General features: G+C 37.6%; 1 protein-coding gene across 1 annotated transcript in view; it reads right to left on the reverse strand.

Annotated features, from left to right (window-relative positions):
* Plc21C (Phospholipase C at 21C) overlaps positions 1-21,292 on the reverse strand; it is a 104,588-nt gene that overhangs the window by 46,622 nt on the left and 36,674 nt on the right. Inside the window, exons 12-16 of the mRNA XM_083122433.1 lie at positions 20,296-20,491; positions 13,607-13,777; positions 10,237-10,446; positions 8,740-8,894; positions 3,857-4,021 (exon numbers count right to left, since the gene is read on the reverse strand). Of these exons, the coding sequence (XP_082978559.1) occupies positions 3,857-4,021; positions 8,740-8,894; positions 10,237-10,446; positions 13,607-13,777; positions 20,296-20,491 (897 nt within the window). The remainder of the gene's footprint in view (positions 1-3,856; positions 4,022-8,739; positions 8,895-10,236; positions 10,447-13,606; positions 13,778-20,295; positions 20,492-21,292) is intronic.

The raw sequence follows: 21,292 nt of genomic DNA on the forward strand, positions 1-21,292 counted from the left end.
TACAACGGTATATCTTTCATATCTCTAGGGCATTTAGTTTCTGAGCTATAGTAATTTCAAAGTACCGCTGCATTTTGAAGCTTGAATCAGTGGCATGCCGACCATTCCTTTTTGAGCTACAACTCAAGTTACATTGGTCATACGACAATGATGCAAATATTTTTCTGTTTCTTACATGCCAGCGATAATTTCTATGTGCATTTTGAACTTTTCATATCTTTTTTTTCGGGGGGAGGGGGGGCAACCACATTTTTTTAAAAAAGTATTTTCAGGGGATTTCCCCCCTTTCCCCCTCCATATATACGCCGAATGTGCATAAATTATATATCGTCTGAATCTGTCATTCATTCTGCGTACAACGGTATATCGTTCATATCTCCAGGGCAAATAGTCTCTGAGCTAAAGTCATTTCAAGGTACCGCTGCATTTTGAAGCTTGAATCAGTGGCGTGCCGACCATTCCTTTTGGGGGTACAACTTAAGTTACATTGGTCATATGATAATAATGCAAACATTTTTGCGTTCCTTACATGTCAGCGATCATTTCCATGTGCATGTCGACACTGTCATGTACTTTTTTCTTGGGGGGAGGATGGGGGAACCAAATTTTTTTTCACGAAATTTTGGAATTTTGAGAGTTAGCCACCTCCCCCCCCACCACATATGCGCCGAATTTGCATAAATTTCATATAGTCTGAATCTCTGGTTCATTCCGCGTACAACGGTATATCACTCATCTCTCTAAGGCAATTAGTCTCCGATCTACACTCATTTAATTGAAACTCTGCATTTTGCTCAAAATCGGCTCGGGACAGAGAGGCTTACTTGTGAAAATGGCCTTGGGACTGAAAAGGTAAAGAACCTTTTCCTGCTCACACAAAAATAGGCAATAGTTAGGCTGGAAAGTTTAATGATCTAACCTGTCTTCATGCTGGCAAGGGGAGTGGGGAATACGCAGCAGACCAACCAGACAAAACGGTGGCGCCAAGAGTTACGATGTTGAGAGGAAGAAGGACCAGGCGCACCTCGTTCTATGGGCTGCTGCGTTTCTTATCATGCTGGATTTGTTACTTGCCCACTTCAGTTGCCAGCATGAAGGGTGCCCACTGTAAGTCTGGACAAGACCTATAACTATGAACGATAGACATGCGAAGTAAACTAAAACTTATCTGAGAATGCAAAAAAGTTGAGTTGTAGTGACCTACACAGAAAATCAGATATTCGTTGTTCTAGCTGACTATGTACGAAGGAACAAAATAAATTAAAACTTTCCACGTCATGAACCACGGTCTTGCTTGGCACTCAAATCATGGTAACAAAATAATGATATACATATATCGACAACACAATTTGTATTATCACCTCGATAAATATCGTGGAGACATATACTTTTTGCCACTTTTGTCTCTGCATTATGCTCAACCTCATCTATGAGGGAAAGTAAGATGTCTTTGCAACCCCCCTTTGTTTTGTTATTTCAAAATATATGCACAATATTTAACTAATATGATATTGTGAAATACGGTTCTATAACCAGATCAGTTTCCAGGCCAGTCCAAAACTAGCCACTTCGCCTAACATGTAGTCCATTGCAGATATTTCATAGATGACTGGTAATTGATTACACGATTGGTTTCCTGTACATACATGCACTTAAAAAGGGGAGTATATCCGAACCGATTAGAGATACGAACTCTTACTTACAAATACACTTCTTTTCAAATAATATTGAGCACCCTGATGTTTTGCAACTAATGAGCAGCAGTATCGTGTTATCTTTCAGATTTGAAGCAAATTTAGATATTCAGAATTTCATTAAAGTCCCTGACTTTACCAGCACGAAACAATAACCATTCTCTACAGGAAATCATGAGCTATGAATTTGGTCCAGTTTGTTACATATTTGCTGTTATTTGTGTCAGAAACCAATTTTTATGCAAATTCTAAAAATTAAGTAAATAATTGGAGCTTTCTAATTCAATAAGGATTCAAGGTAGCTCCATCAAACAAAAAAAACACAATTTAGCAAATTTTCTGCTCTAACATTTCAGTTATGTTCAATTTTTGTGTACAATTCACAGTTTTCGAGATATTATTCCTTTAAAATTTTCAAGGTGAATTTTGGCACAATTTTTTCAGCTCAGAAAGTGGTAAACTTTTCAAAATCGGATTCTTTACATTTTGTTTCTATAGAGGCAGTTTGTTTCATTCCTGTTGCAATTAGTTCCCAACATGACATTACTTTACTAGACTGTAAGGTGTTCACTGAATGTAGCATGTACTACTGTTGGATTCTTTTTTTCTCCTGTTTCTTAAGCCATCCCAAAATGAAACTTACACCAAACAAAGATTACATTTAACTGTATAACATACCTTATTTGTACAAAAATTGAAGATATGTTTTTTTTAGGTATTTAAGGTCAAAGGTTACATTGTGTGATGTTGAAATGAAAATTTTAATATTTTCATATGAGACTATTCTTTATGAAAACTACGTTCCCTTAGCTTCAAAATAAGTGCAATATGATAGTTAACCATAATTAGAAGAAAATTTATGATTTTTTTTTGTTGACCTTGTAAGCATAAATTTGGAATTTTTTATGAAGTTGCCAACCCTGCTGTATGAACACAGTGTATCACTGAGGGCTAAAATTTTACACGTGTAAGTTACTTCATGTCCTCTACAATTCTACCAACTTTCATGAAAATCTGATATGGTCAGGTTGAAAACTTCATTTTTTGTGATGATTTGGCATGGAATGACCCATATGCATCTTGAAGATGATGAGGGCTATGGGCATCTATCAGAAGTTGACAACAAACAAATGAAGGCGATAACTGAAGCTGACCCGCTTAAAACAACAGGAGAGGTTGCAGAAGAACTAGATGTTAACCAATCGACCACTGTTCGCCATTTGAAGAAAATTAGGAGGGTGAAAAATCTCGAATAGTGGCATGAGATCGTGAGGCAAGAATTGAATGAGAATAAAAAAAAATGTAATTTTGAAGTGTGCTCTGTGCTCCTTTTGCTCAATAATAACGCCCAATTTCTTGAACGCATTGTGACGTGCAACGAAAAGTGTATCCCATAAGACAATCGACAATGTTCAGCACAATGGGACCACGACCGAACTCCTAAACACTCCCCAAAGCCGAAATTGCATCAAAAGAAGGTCATGGGTACTGTGTGGTGGTCTGCTGCCGATGCCATCCACTACAACTGTCTGAATCCAGGAGAAACCATCACAGCAGAGAAGTATAGTCAAGAAATCGATTAAATGCACTGGAAAATTCAATGTCTGCGTCTGTCATTGGTCAACAGAAAAGGCCCAATCCCTCAGATGACAACACTCGACCGCACATTGCACAACCAACCTTGCAAAATCAGAACAAATTGGGCTATGAAACTCTGCCTCACCCAGCATACTCACTGGACCTCTCGCTAACCAATTACCACTTCTTCAACCATTTCTACGAGAGAAACACTTCAACGACCAGGATGGTGCCGAAAACGCTTTACGAAAGTTCATCGACTGCAGAAGCCCAGAATTTTATGCTACCGGAATAAACAGACTTAATTCTCATGTGCAGAAGTTTGTTGATTATAATGGTCTTTATTTTGATTAATTACAGTAACTTTGAAACAAGCTATAGCATTTCAAAGTTGTCATTCAAAATCGGCCATTATTTTTGCATGAACCCTAATATTTGCCATGATGTCTGTTGGCTGTTAAATCCAGGTAAATGTTACTCATCAACTCCTTCATCCAAGTTGAAATGTTGGGTTACCTTGCACCCAGTTGTGAGAGTTGTCAGTTTATATACATATAATATTACAAGCAACAATAAAAACTCACCTTCTTAAAAAGAAATGCTTCTCCTTCATAGACTGGGTTCATGCCATTACCTGGAACTACTTTTGTTCTAAATTTTTTCCTTACAGTATCAGCCGGTAGTCCGTACATGTCCACTTCTACATAAGTTCCCACTCGCTTGTCTGTGAGGCACTGTCCTGATATCACCTGAAACAAACAAGATATCTGTGAGTAAATTAAGTTGTTTAAGACATGAATATGACAACAAGCAAAAAGTGCCATGCATAGCAGTACTATATAATAATAGAATGCTCAACAGAGAACAATGAGACTTATTCAAGCACAAAGACTCCTCTCAGGTATAATGCGTAGACACAAACTACTATATTAAAAATACATTGAAATGACACTCAATATTGCTATGAATAAGACAACATAATTTATTACCGGAATATTCAACAGCAATGCTGGTAATCCATACATGCTACTATTGTTCAGAATACTTGTGAATTAATTTCAGTTGGTCCATTCCTACATCTGTACTGCGCACAAAAGGCACTGTATGATAATGTAGTTAAGAGGCATGCATATTTCATTTTTGACAGAAACACAAAATGTGAAATAACACACTGTAATATTCATTTTTCATGTTTTTGAAAGTGTGAGGTGCATTGTCCTATCATGCTTTGATGCAAAATGAACTGCAGAATGCAAAAAAGGAAACACTTTTAAACGTGAAATTTAGTTTATTTACTGATGTGACACTTTCTGAAGTCTGAATTATCCTGTGGGTTATGGAAATCATGGAAAAAAAAAATTCCGTTATAAACATTTTAGAAGCAAAACTGGACTCCTTTCAACAGGAACAAACTTAATGCTCTGTGGTAATAGAAGGGAAAAGTTTATTTTATGTAATAAGTGCAGTGTTTAAATCAAATTTAGGGTTATATTCAACATTCTAACATTGAAATGCCATTTTATATACCACTTTTGATCCTGAAACATGGCCAGTTTTTGTACTGAAATCTTTGTCTTTAATTTACTAGAAATATGTGGCTCTAATAATAGTCTGTTTTTATGCTGTTGCACACTCCCAACTGTCCATGGGGTACTCATCTCCACAGGCTACTCATTGTCTCTCCATCCGTCATGCAAATACACAACTAACGAAACAAATTCCAAATGTTTCCCATGAACTATTTTACCACCCACCCCCTGTTTCTAATTTGTTTATTTGGGTGTCTACCTCTTGGATTAATTGCAACAATGATCATGAATAATGAACAGGTGAAACACAATGGGATTGCATGGTTTGAACCTGTTGCCTCTGGCCCCGCAGCACTGGTCACTTACCACTTTGTGACAGATGCAGGCTATACTGTACATGTACAGCAACACGTGTAAAGATGTGAAATGATAAATTACCTCTGGATCAAATACTACAAATACAAATTTCTAAATTACGTACATATTTACGTATTGTGCGGGTTTCTCACTGTATAATATTCTGAACTAGTTCTGAACTAGCAGAACAACGGAATGTGTTTAGCCAATTTAATAGGATCCCGGGAAAAGAGGTCTTACGGAGAATGGGGAACACCTTAAAGCAGGATTCTTAACTGGGGTTTTAAAGGAATGGTGACCTGTTTTTTAACAAGTGTTTTTTAACCAAACCTTTTAACCTAATCCTTTTAACACTCTTGACACAGCATAAAATGATTTGTGCCTATAGGAAAAAGAACCTGAGGAAGGGGGCAGTCGAACCCCGAAACGTAGTTTCGAAATCTAGTTTCTATACTCACTCACGTAAGACTATTTTATACAAATTTTGTAGATTATATTCTAAATTAATACAGTAAACTTTTATCTTATATTTTTCAAGGAATAAAGACAAAAAACTTAAAGTGCAGGAATTTTTTTTAATATTATACCCTGCCCAGTTTTCTCTGGAGCAGGTGAACAAAAACAAGTCTCTGCGCAAGTAGTGATGCAAGACTGCTCCACCATGAACTGTAGCGATTTATTCAGATAGCAAAATCGTACAACTTCCAACTCTGCATGTTGGAAAGTGCTCCGCTCAAAATAAGTGATAAAAAATCACATTTCCTTTTAATTCCCTGAACTTCCGACAGTTGGCACCACTAACTATTCGTGAGATATCTCGTCGTAATCATGCCATCTGGAACACGGACGTAACCAGGAAGTGAAAGAGTAGGGGTATGTGCGTGTGCACAGCAAGCTTGATATCGCCAACAGTCATTATTCACACGCTCCACTGCAAATGTTTCTCGGGGATGTAGTTTGAACTTTATCGTCTGGACTTGTTCTTCAGGAACTCGTGATGAATTGCCTTAAGTTTGTTGAATGTAAATCACGGGACTTCGATGTAAAATAGACGTCGTAACATTTCAAATATGGTACCAGTCGCCGAATTGACGCATGGAATGGAACGGGCCATTTAACAGTTTGCAGCAGGAGTGATATTGGAAATGGGCAAATGAGCTACTTCAGATTCTAACTACGAGGTACACGCACCCATGTGGATTTGTCTACCCAAAAGTGAAGGAAGTCGTCCCCTTTCAGAACTTGGAACTTTACCACACATAAAACCAAGGTAGGCAATGGATATTGTTGTTTTTGGAGAATTGTGGTGAGAGTGAAAAATGCAGATTTTTACTTGACAAAAAAAAAAAAACTCTCAAATTTCGGAAGATTTGCATCAAGTGGTAAAATCACTATTTTGTCAGCGAGGAAGTTCCATCTTACGTCATACATAAATATACATATGTGTTGGCTAGATAATCGATAGTATTGGAACTTGTAAAATATCACGAAGTCGTAATTTGATTGCAGCACGTCGTAAAATTACTGGTATGTCACATGCTTGCGTTGAACCTCGTCAGTTTGAACATATATACGAAAGTAAAAATGGTGATCTTAGTACGCGTGTGCAAAACTATTTGATATTGGCAGTTCTTTAGCATGTTCGTTTTTATTTTTGTGGAGAGACTTGTAGGATTTTGGTAAACCCGTCACAAATATGTACTTGAAGTAATCGTGACGAAGTCTTTCAACACCACAATTCCCTCCTTCCCCCATTTTTGCATTCCGTCAATTTACTGGCAAATTGTGCGAAGTAATTCAATTACATTAGTTCCGAATGAGCATCTAAGGCATCTTCGACGAAAAAAAAAAGGGGGAATAAAAGGGTTTGTGTAAATTTGTCTCATATTTCTTAGTATGTGTCGTTTTACAGTTTATGAATCTATAATAATAATGGCGACTGTTTTGAAAGAGTAATATTACTTTTGATTTAGTCTATATCACTGAAAATGGTTGAAGCGTAGATAGGAAAGCAAGTTGACAAAAATTGTAGATTCTTCAATTTTGCTGATTTTCCAAATTTTTGAACCCTTTTATTGAATAGTTGCTTAAGATTATTTGAACTAGAAACATAAGCATAGTGATAAATGAGATAAATTGTTTAAACAAATTGTACATAGTCAACGTCAAAAAGGATGTAATTTCTTGTTCGATTTGGATTTGCCAATATTATCCTAAATGTTAATGAAGAACGTTGTTAATGGTTTTCTTGACGTAATCTTGTTATGGTAATTAAGAAAGGATTATATTCGTTTTGTTGTTAACCTTTAATGTTGAATAAACGTCGTCATAGAATTATTAAAAATTGGACCTCTGTTTTTGACTTCATTTGCGCTGAAATTTTCCCTAATCACTGCGTACTTCGATAACAGAAAACGAAGAGTAAAAAAAGGTGCATTTGTAGTTAGAAAAAATTGTACTTTGGTGAAGGTAAATATTTCTAGGTTATCATAAGCTTTACTGTAGCATATAACACATTTTGGAAACTTGTGGCTGCACTGCATTCTTAATTTTCAGGATCGACTTGTAAACGGCAATATTATTGTGTTTATCCCCAAATTAAATTTAAGAAAAAAAGTTAAGTTCATAGCAACTTTGAGGTGTCGCAAACAACGCGACAAGTAACCTCCACCCAATTAATTTTGTAACTTATACCAAGGTGCTTAAACCAGACCACGGCTTTTGAGGTAGTAGAATAACGATCAAGCCCAGTCACGACTTGAAAATAAAAGCACCTTGCGAACATGAACGTTACAGAACACGTGAGGGAAAACAGTACTGCTTGAAGGGGGGAGCGACTAGAGTTATAAGGCTTTGCAGCAGCATGTACTGCTTTGCTCTGCCCACTTCAATTTTTATTTCCTCCCCTTCTCAGATGCTATGCGTGGCCTTGCTCCAGAAATAGCTGGGACAGAGTATATACTCTACTAGGACCATGAGGACTGAATCTACGAAGGTAAGTAAAAAAAAATATATATATATCTGCACTTTCACCATAACTTTCATTAGGTTGGCCACACTGCCTTCCCCAATAGCGCACTACAAGGTGGTACTCTTGTGGTTATGTGGCCGAGGTTTTACCTTAATAGTTCCATTCTTCTTTCTTTTGTTACTAAGTAACCATGACTGCTCCACATGCATGAAGGATAAACAGAGATCAGTGATCTGAAGGTTGTCATGGATGATTTTGCATGCAGAACCATGACTAACAGTGGTGTGCCCAGAATTTTTGGAAAAAAAAAAGGGGGTATGTATACTTTTTTTGTAGTTCGTCCACATAACCACCTTTCAGCATGTGAGCGCTGAAGGCAGTGTGGTCAACCTAAAGAAAGTTATGGTAGAAGTGGGGATAATTTTTTACTTCCCCTCACATAATGCAGGAAAATGTAACATTGAGATATATGTAATCCACTCCACTGTATACACATGTAATTCTTTAAATAAAAGCATTATATTTCTCTTTCTATATAATCCAATTAAGCAACAATGATATATTATAAACAGCTGCCTAATTAAAACTGAACTGGGAAGAAACACATTACCTTGACTAACACTGTGCCAGCAATAATACCATCCACTATAGACTCTGCAAAAGGATCAAAGCTCTTGTCCTCTCTCCTCATAAACTCAGGTTTCAAGAGGTAACCACATCTACCATTGTATTCAAATATACCCAGGTTCAACTGCATGCCTAGATCTGGAAGATATAATACATTGAAGGTTAGTCAAAGTATTATCACAAAAAATACATATTTTTCTACAATAAGTTTGAGTTTGGGTTGGTATTTTAAGTCTGCTTTGTGCACAGTAAGGCTAATCGGGACTGGACCTACAGTTTAAAGTGGGATCTGAACCACTATGTGCCGCCACCAGGTATCGAACCCAGGACCCCTTAATTACAAGGTGACAATGCTACCACTGCACCATTTGCTTGTGCAAATATGTAAAAAGCTAACGAGAAGAATCAACCCTGTTTCCAGAACTTTTCTCACGGTATATTCTACATAGGTAAAACATTAAAAATACTAATGTTGAACTAATATCACCTTACAGATTCCCTCTGACAATGATAATTGACAATTGAAGTAGTTCTGGAAATTTATCAATATTAATGAATAAGACAGTAGAAAACTTCTTACGTCATGTGCCGGCAACATATTTGTTAAAAAACACTAAAAAACACACAAACAGCACGATAAAAAACACTTTAGGAGTTCATCCGAGCTTTCGATTCCATCTCAGAATCATCATCAGGGCTGGCCAAGGGGCGATGGAAGGGACGTGATTGACACAGCGAGTAGCACCAGCGGAACTTCCGTCACCCCTTGACCAGCCCTGATGATGATTCTGAGATGGAATCGAAAGCTCGGAAGAACTTCTAAAGTGCTTTTTATCGTGCTGTTTGTGTTTTGTTTTTTTTGTGTTTTGAACAAATACTAATGTATAACTTATCCATTAAAATTATACTGTAGATCTAGCAGAATTTTGCTTCAATATATTCATCATTTCACATGGGATAAAATCATTTTATCACAAAATCACTACAGAATTTTGCTTCATTATATTCATCATTTCACATGGGATAAAATCATTTTGTCACAAAATCAATTTCTCCAGACAATGCTGTTGCAATAATAATGAAAATTAAGCATTTTGCATCATTTCTTGGATATTTGGACTATGCAAGAGTGTTGTGCAGCACTTTTGTAGACTTTGTGAGATAGCCAGGCCCCATTGAAGTCTTGGTTTGTATCAGTTATTAATTTTTCAAACGATACTGATCACATAAACTAACTTAAAGGATGAGTAAGAGAGGTAAAATGATTAACAAAGTTAAAAATAGAAAGATGACACCATAGAATTTCCCTTGCAAAGCTAAAAAGTACCTTGGAACAGATCCTGATTTTTGGGAGTTGAGTTAGAGCACAAAAGAACCAGAACAGTGGAAACAAGATTGATACTATGCCAAAAACAGATGAACAAATTTAAGCAATGATCAATAAAACCATCATAAGCATATACAATGTTAAACCACTTACCCATTGTTTGGTAGTTGAGAGCTACCAGCTGGCATCCTGCATTCCAAAATATCTGCGGCATGAAATTTGAAGAATCGAATCTTGTTCCTGATGGATACACACGACTCAACTGATGTTTGTTGTAGTTTACAAAGTCAATTGGCCTCTCCTTCAACAGCATGGTTGCTTCCTTCTCATCAAAGGATGACATTTCAAAATGCATACGTTTTGCTGGAAAGATAAATGAAGATATTCCATTAATTGGTAGGTACCTTTAGAAATCCAGTAGTCAAGCCAGTATGGTGTCTGATTGTCAGATGGGAGACTCAAGTTCCATTCCCAGGGTGGGCAATTTCAGCCACCTCCACTAGTGCTGGGATCAAGTGTGTGGAGCCCTACCTTAGCACCCTCATGGGCCTTTAAGGCTAGTTTCCAGCCAGAAATGAAAGAGTAAACATTGTGACAATGTAACTGCTCTCTAACAAACTTATCGAACTTCACCTTTTTAACGCCCTTTTTATCTTTTATCCTGTTTTAAGACCAAATCTTCTGAGGCATCCTGATGTGGTGAAAGATAGAGCTAAAAAAACTTACCCTTACTTGTGTGTCTACACTGATGTGGGACAACATAATCTTGTTGATAATTTATGATGTCAAGCTCAGCATAGCTCAATTGCCTCATCACACTGCCAGGTGTGCTTTTGTGTTGAAGGCAATGCTCTGTTATTGAAATTGAAAGTGCAAAGGCAGCAAAACTTTCCTTAATCAGGTGACTCAAAGGGGCAATAAATATAAGGGATGGATCCAAAAAGAATATTCATTTGAAGAGGGCCACCCAAGTACATACAGGGTGCTCGGAAATTCCCCTTACAAACTCCTAGGGCTAGTAGAGGGGACTGAGTAGACAATATTGCGAATAGCAACCCATGTCCGGAAACATAACAAATATACTGTCTTTGATTAATTAATATATAATATTACTTTAAAGTGAAAAGTGTACCGTTTCCGTGATACAACCTTGACAATGTGTTGGATGTGCCTATGTTGGTATGCAACCAGGTAGGTAGTACATGACGTCAGAAGATCATCTGATGGCACGTGACGTCTACCCTGTCGCGGTATCCTGCCTGGAGCCCCATTCACGAGCCTGTGCATCTCCGATGAACAAGGTTGAGTACACGTTTGCAGAATACACGGACATGATCCTTGTGCATGGCTCAGCGGAATGGAATAAAAGAGCAGCTCGTCGGCTGTATCAAGAGCGTTATCCACAACGTGCGACTTCAATTGCATACTCTTTTTGCCAGCATTACACGACGACTCCAAGAATGAGATACCTTCACCGCTGACAGGAAGTACTGTGGTGCTCCAAAGAGATGCCGCATGCCCGAATTGGAAGAGGCTGTACTGCACCACGTTGAACAGGACCCGTCAACAAGTACGTGAACAATTGCACGTGCAATGGGTGTTTCTCGCAGCATCGTGTGGGAGGTTCTGCATGAGCAACAACTACATCCTTACCACCACCAAAGGGTACAGGCTTTGATGCCAGCTGATTTTGTACCACATGTTAACTTCTGCACGTGGTTTCTGCACCGTTGCATCGACGAGCCCCAGACATTTACAGATGAATGTAAATTCACTAGGGAGTGTGTTCTCAATTCTCGAAACAGCCATGTCTGAGCAGACGAAAACCTTCATGTGATGCATGTCCAGGGATTCCAGCACAGATTTGCTATCAATGTGTGGGCAGGTATTCTGGAAGGTCATGTGATCGGACCGTACCTTCTTCCAGCCAGGCTAAAGGGTGCCGCGTACTTGATCTTCCTACAGGAAGAATTGGCCCTGTTCTTGGATGCTGTGCCATTGAACGTCCGTCAGGAACTGTGGTTTCAGCACGATGGCGCACCACGTCACTTTAGACGTGATGTTCGGAGACATCTTAACCGAAGATTCGGGCTAAGACGGAAAGGCCGAGGTGGTCCAATTGCATGGCCCCCACCAAACTCAGGATTTAACGCCATTGGACTTTTTTTTGTTGGGTCGTATGAAGAGTATGGTGTACGAGACTCCTGTAGAGACAGCCCAACCCTGTGGCCGAGTGGTTAGCACATCGCGCTGCGACGCCAAGGGTCCCGGGTTCGAATCCTGGTCGGGCCTGGTTGTTTGTGACTGTCCATTCATCAATTTCATCATTTCATCACTCATCCCCATCTTCGCAAATTAGCCAAGAGGCACAAAACGCGAAGTAAAATAAACTAAATCAATCAATCAATCAATCAATCCTGTAGAGACAGAGGAAGAACTGCTGGCACGAGTTATGGTAGCTGCACAAGAGATTGACAGGACACCAGGTGTGATGGAGCGAGTGTACCGGAACATGATTCGTCGATACAATGTGTGCAACGACGTTGGTGGTCGTCAGATCGAGCCACTGTTGTAGTTGAGCAGTGCCGTATGCGACACATCCAGTGAAGAAGACAGAAACAAATTGTTGCGTTCTACTGTCGACAAAAGTGTTATTGTTATCAATGAATAGTATGTTTCTTTTTTTGTTTGCTTGGCATTGTTACCAAATAAATTTGTTTGTATTATGTACTGAGTCACACGTCATTCAATTCTGTACCTTATGTAACACCTCATTTGGCATGGTTGTAATAAATGTTTACACTTTAGGTCATCAGGTGATCTTCTGACATCATGTACTGTCTACCGGTTCCATACCAACGCACGCACATCCGACACATTGTCATGGCTGTAACATGGAAATGGTAAGTTTTCGGACATGGGTTCCTATTCCAAATATTGTCTACTCAGTAACCTCTACTACCCCTAGGAGTTTGTAAGGGGAATTGCAGAACACCCTGTATATAGCCAAGATCAAGAGCTGGAGTGTGAAGCATGATTTGGAGTGTTTGCTCAAGTTCAATAATTTTTCTCTTTGCTCACCGCCTGGATGAGACGATGATATCATGATAGGCAACTTAACAACATTAATTCCTAAATTCATCACTTGAATTGTTCCTAGCACCAAATCCCAGTGTTAGTGGCACTTCTCAACAACATAAAAATATCAGATTGATAAAGTTATTGGCAATTTTACAGAGATATCGGTATGTCTTCATTTACCAGTGCGAATAGAGTACAGATTAATCTATCAGTGCTAATAGAGTATGGATTAATATCTCAGCCCAAATAAATATATGACTGGTCATATTGTTAAGAACACAGGCACCTCTTCTATAACCAACAAGAGGAAGAAGGAAATTTGCCCATCACATTTCTGCAACTCTCAAAAATGGTCATCACAGCGAAACAAAAGGTGAAAATTACATTCTTTCGCAAGTAACATGGGGAGATGTAATGCTTCTAAAGCTTAAAAACTGCTTACCTTCTGACTCTTCAAATGAAGCAAAGTGCACAGGCTGAATGTAGTTAACAAGAGCTGAAATTTCTGCCCCAGCCTCTGACTCATCTTTACTAGGAACGACAACCACCTTGTCTTCCAGTTTCAATACATCAATGTATTCTTCTGGGTCTATGGTGTTCTCCTCAATCAGTTCTACGAGATGACATTTACACATTAATATTTAGTAGAGTTATACCAATACATAAAATTTTACTGATCAAGCATTTTATAAAACTTACATACCTATATTGATAACTCAAAACTATAAATATTAATTGGTGGTAAAAAGAAAAATTTTAGTACAAACACCGACTCAAATTCAGTACATAAATTGACATTTCAGTGAAAATATATAGTGTATAAAATCTCATTTTTTTTAAACTACAGATACCAATTTAATATAAAATTGCAAATATTCCATGAAGAACCACAATGTTTCATCTCAATTCCATAAAAATGATAAAAATGGTTGTTCCAGTGTACAACAGAAAGACTGATTCCTTCACCAAATTACACTGGTCAACATGAAATTTGTTACAAGGAATGTGAATGGTGTTCTAAGGTAAGTCGATGGTGCTGAATTCAAAAATGAAATCAGTTTTTTCCTGTCGGGCTCAGTTTTCTTGTTACACACTAACCTGTACCTAATGAAATTCATGAAAATTCTGCCTATTGGGCTGTGGTTTAACCTATATTTACTCTACAGATACTGTTGAATTACAGTCATTATATGACAATAGAATGACCAACACATTCCTAAGGCCTGGGACCTTCCTCCAATTGCAACAAACCAAATTGTGAAAAAGAGAGAGGCATGGCAACACTGTCGATGAGTCATGTCCGAACACGTAGAATCGCAGTGTTGTTTGTTGTCATGTGCGTCTCGCATTGTGAGTTCTGACTTAGTGGGAAGTGACTGCCTTTGATTAGGTTGTGATTTGAAGTTTCAGAAGTCGTGTGTAGTGTTGGTGCATAAGAAAATGCCTCGTACCTGCGTAAATAGCCCCAATTCATTTTGTTATATATGTGGAGAGTTGACATTTAAGTCACAAAAGCGACGAATTACCCCTCTTATAAAGAAGTGTTACGAACTTTATTTTGGGTGTAAAGTTGGGGACCAAGACAAAACATGGGCCTCCCACATATGCTGTTTGACCTGTGTTACACTTCTGACAAGCTGGTTAAAAGGATCACGTCACATGTCGTTTGCTGTTCCCATGGTTTGGAGGGAACCATCAGATCACACAACAGACTGTTCTTTCTGCCTGACCAAAATAGCTGGAATCACGTCGAAAACAAGGAACATTGTGCAATATACTTGCCTCGTTCTTTGGATCCCCAGGCGGCATCAAAGCGCGCTGGTTTCCTTTGGAAATCTGATCCTCCCACCCTCGAGAATATTGCAATACTGGGACGCGTGCAGGGTGAGCATGCTGTCAACAGGCTGGACGTTGCCAAGTCACTTCCTCCCCCAAAGGCCTCTTCGTCGCTTTTCACAAACTCCGCAACAAGAGAGCAGTGTGAGATGCGTATGCGAGTTCGTATTCTCGGGGATTGACAAAGTGTATTTTTTTAATCTAGGTTATTGTTATATCTTAGAAATATTACGGGAAAACAGAGTTTGTATCGACATGTGGCGACCGTGGGACTCAACCGAAGTTCCAGATCATCCAACAAACCAAGATAATCCTCAACCAAGCACTTCCAGAGCACCGAACAGAAAAGTATCCAAAACCAAAACGTTGAACAAAGTCAGTTATTTGTGTGTAATGTGCACGAATATGTCGAAAAGAAAAAGCTAGGAAAAGGAGCCATTGCAGAGACAGCCAAAATAATAAAGTTAGACAGAAAAACCGTGCGAAATGTGATTCGGAGAGGTCCAGTCACACCAAAGAAGCCTGGAAATAAAAAGAGAAAATTTAGCAAAGTGGACAAGTTTGCTTGTGATTTCATTAGACGCGAGATTTACAAGTTCTATAGTAAAGGACAGTCACCGACAGTGAGTGAACTATTGAAACTTTTATAAAGTGTGTCGGACTTCCCTTATGAAGAAACAACGCTTCGAGAACTAATAAAAAAAATCTTGGTTTTCGGTTTGGTCGCTTAAGGAAGAAGAATGTAATAATGGAATCGGCGAGAATTGTTGCTTGGAGATACCGGTTATCTACGGAGACTACAGGAGCCGCGTTCAGATGGTTGCAAACTCATTTACTTGGACGAGACTTGGTCCACATTAAATTCTATTAGCCTAAACGTTATAAAATGCTTTGCAAGATTGGACGAATCGCATGATTATTATGATGTATTTTCGGGTCACAGAAATAATGAAACACCATAATTAATTATATGTGTCGATTTATTTATTTATGTCACATGCTTTGAGTGCAGCGCGTCGACTTCCTTCCGTCGCCCTCTTAAAGCATGGCAACAACGCGTTGCCTGGAGCTTTGTTGGGGTGGTCTTGCTAAGGAGGCGGTGGCTCATTAGAAGAGGGGCGGGCAGGGTACGATTCCAAAGGCAGCCGCCTGGGGAACCAATGAACGCGGCAACTATACCCAAATTTACTATCAGCCATGAGACCTGTATGTCACAGTGAAGAATTGCCGGTACCAAAGCTTCCTGAGAATGTGACTGTGAGTGAAGATGAATGTCGTGACCAACACGGGGAAGAAAGTGCAAGAGGTGAAGAAACTGCTGACCCAACATTTAAAGTGTCCGGTTCATCAATGGAGCCACACTTATTGTCCCAAGGTGATCTGAACGATCTTGCGCGGGATTTACATTTGTCTAAGCAACAGTCTGAACTTTTAGCATCGCAACTGAAAGGTTGGAATCTCCTCGCTTGCGATACGAAAGTCTGTTTTTTTCGTGACTGCCATACAATTTTCTCAGAATATTTCTCCCATGAAGGAGACATTTTTTTTTGTAATGACATCTCATCCGTTATGGATTGTCTTAGCCATGAATACAGTTCACACGATTGGCGTCTTTTCATCGATTCCAGCAAAGTTAGTATGAAAGCTGTACTTCTCTATAATGGAAACAAATTTCCATCAGTACCAATTGCTCATGCTGTTAACATGAAGGAGACGTATGAAAACTTGAAACAGCTTCTGACAAATATCCAATATGAGAAATACAATAGTGACATATGCGGTTATCTGAAGGTAATTGCAATTCTGCTTGGTATGCAGCTTGGGTACACAAAGCATCACTATTGTGGGAAAAAATGGCCTCTTCGCAGTGAATTAGTGCCTGGACAGAAGAATGTGGAGAACACTTCTCTTGTTGACCCCAAAAATGTGTATCTCCCTCCTCTGCACATAAGATTGGGACTAATTAAAAAGTTTGTGAAAGCCATGGACAGAACTTCACAACGATTCATGTACTTGCAACGGAAATTCCCAAGAATCAGCGATGCCAAAATTAAAGAAGGAATATTTGTAGGGCCTCAAATAAAGGAATTGATGAATGATGAGAATTTCATTCAACATTTAACAGATGTTGAAAAAATGGCATGGTTGTCTTTTACAAGTGTATGTAAAAAGATAAAGCAGAGAAGTATCGCGATATTGTACATACCAACGTATGGGATGCAACATGTCTCTCAAATTATATTTCTTGAATAATCATCTGGACTTCTTCACAACTAATCTTGGTGCCGTTAGTGACGAACACGGTGAACGGTTTCACCAAGGCATTGCTCTAATGGAAAAGCGGTATTAAGGGAAACGGAGTGCCGCAATGCTGTCCGACTACTGCTGGACCTTACGAAGAGATGTTCTCGAGGTAAAGTTTCGTAGGAAATCGGGAAGGAAACATTTTTAGATATGTTTATACACTTCCATGTTACTCATTTGCTTCATTCCTTTGTATACTGACACAGATTTATTACCTTTTACATTTGTAGCACTTTTGTGAAAGCGAGTCCTTTCGACCAATACACATAGAACATAGGCTGAGGTAGGAAAATACAAAAAACATTTTTACTGGAAATCTGAGCCCGATGGAGAAATTCTGAAATTAGATCTGCATTCAGGGGCTCAGCAACTTCTAGAAACACCTTCTTTTGTTCTTGTAACATTCACAAATATTTTTTTTGTAGACCAGTGTTATCATCAATTTATATATATCAGATCGTTAAAATTATTGGTAGTTTTACATGAATATGTAGAGGAAACACAACATGTGAAATAACATGCTATAATGTTCATGTTTATTAATTGTGCTGTAAATACTTGAGAAGCAAAAATGGACTCCTTTACACTGGAATAAACTTAATACTAAAAAACCTACATAAATATACTATTAGAAGGGATATCTTTAGTTTGTGTAATAAGTGGAGTTTTTAGGATCAAATTTAGGGTCATGTTCACCATTTTAACACTGAAATACCAATTTATATACCACTTTTGATCCTGAAATGTGCCCAGTTTTTGAACCGAAATCTTCATCTTTTATTCAGCATAAATACGTGGCTCTTATCGATAAGCCATATTTGCCAATACTGAAAAAAGTATTTGTAAAGGATGCATTACCATGAATATTCAATACAATAAGTTAGAAAAAAAATCATGATACTATGTATGCCTTTCTTCAAATCTTCTTCAGGCATTTCGGTCCCTACCAACCCACCCTCAGCAGGCTAAACAAGGGTAATTCTCATGTCTGACAGTCATTAATATTTCACATGCTTTGCAGAGTGAGTGGTCAAGAGAAGATTTGAAGAAAAGATATTGTACATAAGTACCACAACAGTTTTCCTTTCCTCTTCAACTTGTTGAATTAGACACTACTATCGGATTAAAAATTATAGATACTAGAGTTTGGACTCCAATTAAAAATTAACCAGTAGACCTACATAAAAACGAGTTACGTCAAAACTTAGCTTATTCAATTCTGCGTTAATCTATGCTAGAAAATTTTTTCTCTAGTATACCATGTATTTTCTATCGTTGTGAGAACAAAAAAGGGTCGTTTTTTTGTAGTTTTGCAAACAATCACTATCTTTGAAATTCTGTAAATCAAAAACAGGTTGTCCGATCGTTATGAAATTTTAGTAGGGTGCAGGCAGAAAGGTTTTAAACATAATTATTAATTTTCAGGTTTTCAAAACTTCTCAAAAAACCGTTATTTCCAATTTTGCCACATAACTTTTTCTTGGTATTGGGTAGTCCTATAAATACAATATTAGTCTTGTCTTGGAATTCTTTGCATCTGTTTTTAAAATGCATTATCATTGTCAATTCACATGGCAAAACAGATTTTATACAATTTTTATTAATCAGAGTAAAGATGTTCGCGGAACATGGGAACATGGCACACAGCAATGTCCGTTGAATAGCGGAAACTGCCGGTGGGTGCTGCAATTCAATGCTTGTGGTGTTGCCAGTTCCACGTACAGCTTTACTCCGCTGAATAAAAATCTGTATAAAGTCGGTTTTGCAATGTGAATTGAGAATTATAATGCAATTTAAAAACAGATGTAGGACTACAAAATACCAAGAAAAAGTTGTTTGACAAAATTGAAAATAACGTGTTTTTTTAGAAATTTTGAAAACCTGAAAATTAATAATTGTGTTTAAAACCTTTTTGCCTGCACCCTACTAAATTTTCATAACGATCAGAAAACCAGTTTTTCATTTACATAATTTCAAAGATAGCGATCATTTGCAACACTAAAAAAAATGGCCCTTTTTTGTTCTCGCGATAAAAAATAGATGGCATACTCGAGAAAAAAATGGCTAGCATAGATTAATGCAGAATTGAATAAGCTAAATTTTGATGTAACTCATCATATGCAATTGGAAGCGTGGAATTGAAGCATGCATTCAAGCAGATGGTGCGCATATTGAACACGTACTGTAACTATATCAACTACATATGCATGTATGTATGGACGTATTTGTTTTCCTATGAAACCTGACTTTTGCATCACTGTACAATGAAATATTGTAATGAATGGTTGAGTGGAAGAGAATGCATTACACCCTTACCTTTGCCATGTCAACAGTCGTAAAGAAATTAATAAAAATGAAATGCCATAGGGAAAATCAGAAGAGGTGAAAGAAAAACAATGTAAGAAAAAACTAGTATGGAAAAATGGATTAAGCAGAATTGTTACGAATATTGTACTTACATTGCTGAGTACAGTACTATTAGCAATGATGATAGGAAACAAATAGTTAATCAATATTGAACTTACATTTTAAAGAAATGGTCAAGTGTTTTCTGCTTCAGGACATTACATTGTACTTATCAGAAAAAAAAACTCGTTTTTTTTTGGGGGGGGGGGTGGATTATGTGGAACAATGGATTCAGGACTATACCGGAAATGTTGCTATTACAGTGGTTTTAATTCTTAGTACAAAAATCACTATACATACAAAGTCATGACATTTTTGAATATCAAAAAAACTCATTTAGTGCTAGTATTCTTGGTAGGCAGTTTTATAAAAAGTTGACATTTTCAGTGAAAAAGTGCACTGAGAAGTATTATTCCTGAAATGTATGTAAAATTGATGTCACAGCAGTTTTATTTCTAATAAGTAGAGTACCAGGCAGCAAAATGAAAGGAAATTTCATTGAAAATTTGGGGATGAATGGGTTTATAACAAAAATTGCACTTACTACTGAATGAAGTATATACAAGAGAAAGCCAAGACACTCACCCTCTCCTTCCGTGTTCTCTTTATCTTTCTCTCCCAGAAAAGGACGTGCAATGTCCCCATTACCCTGCACTTCGCCTGAGTATTCAAAACTACCATTTGACTCTAGTGACATTTTGCGGTTCACTTTCTTCTTGTTTTTTATTATTATTTTTCTCTTCAACAAACTAGGGGAAGGCAATAAAACACCTGGTTCCAACTGAAAGTACAGAGAAACTATTGTACAAAATAAATTAGTACAATGAAAAGAAGTTGATATTGGCCTTGGTCCTTTTACTATTGTAAATTAGCAGAGATGGACTTGAATTTATAAAAAAAGAGTGATACAAGTTAAAGAAGAGGTGGTTTCACTTTCATACTTAGATTAACACAAACACTTTTAAAAATCTGCATAAAATATCATATTGAAATGGCAATCAAACCAAGACTATCAACATATATTATTACATGAACTGCTAACAGGATTCCCACTCATTTTGGTAAATCAAATTCCCAAACCTTTCCAGGTTTTATAGACATTTTAAAAATAAATATCCAGACCCATTGTGTGGTGCTAAAACCAAATTTTAAGCGTTAAACTGGACTTGCCATTTAATATTGTACAAAATTAATCTAGGTACAAAATATTTTTATATAACAGTTGGGCTGAAAAGTTCGTAGGCTGACTCATAGATGGCGTTACTAGAATTAAATCCATGTGATTTTTACTTAGTACTAACCTTCAAAAGATACGTGTATAAATTTCACAGCTGCCGGATAATTAGTTCCTGAGATATAGCATTGTGAGTGAAGCAGCTTTTGTTATTGTGAAAAAATGGATAAAAAAGAATTTCGTGTGTTAATAAAGCATTGCTTTTTGGCGAAAAAAAATACTGTTGAAGCCAAGGCTTGGCTTGATAAACATTATTCGGACTCTGCACCAGGAAAATCAACCGTTGAGAAGTGGTTTGCTAAATTTAAACGAGGCGAAATGAGCATCGAAGACGATGCACGCAGTGGA

The sequence above is a fragment of the Lepisma saccharinum genome, chromosome 5 (genome assembly GCF_977018435.1).
Source record: "Lepisma saccharinum chromosome 5, izLepSacc3.1, whole genome shotgun sequence".
NCBI classification, from domain to species: Eukaryota; Metazoa; Arthropoda; class Insecta; order Zygentoma; family Lepismatidae; genus Lepisma; species Lepisma saccharinum.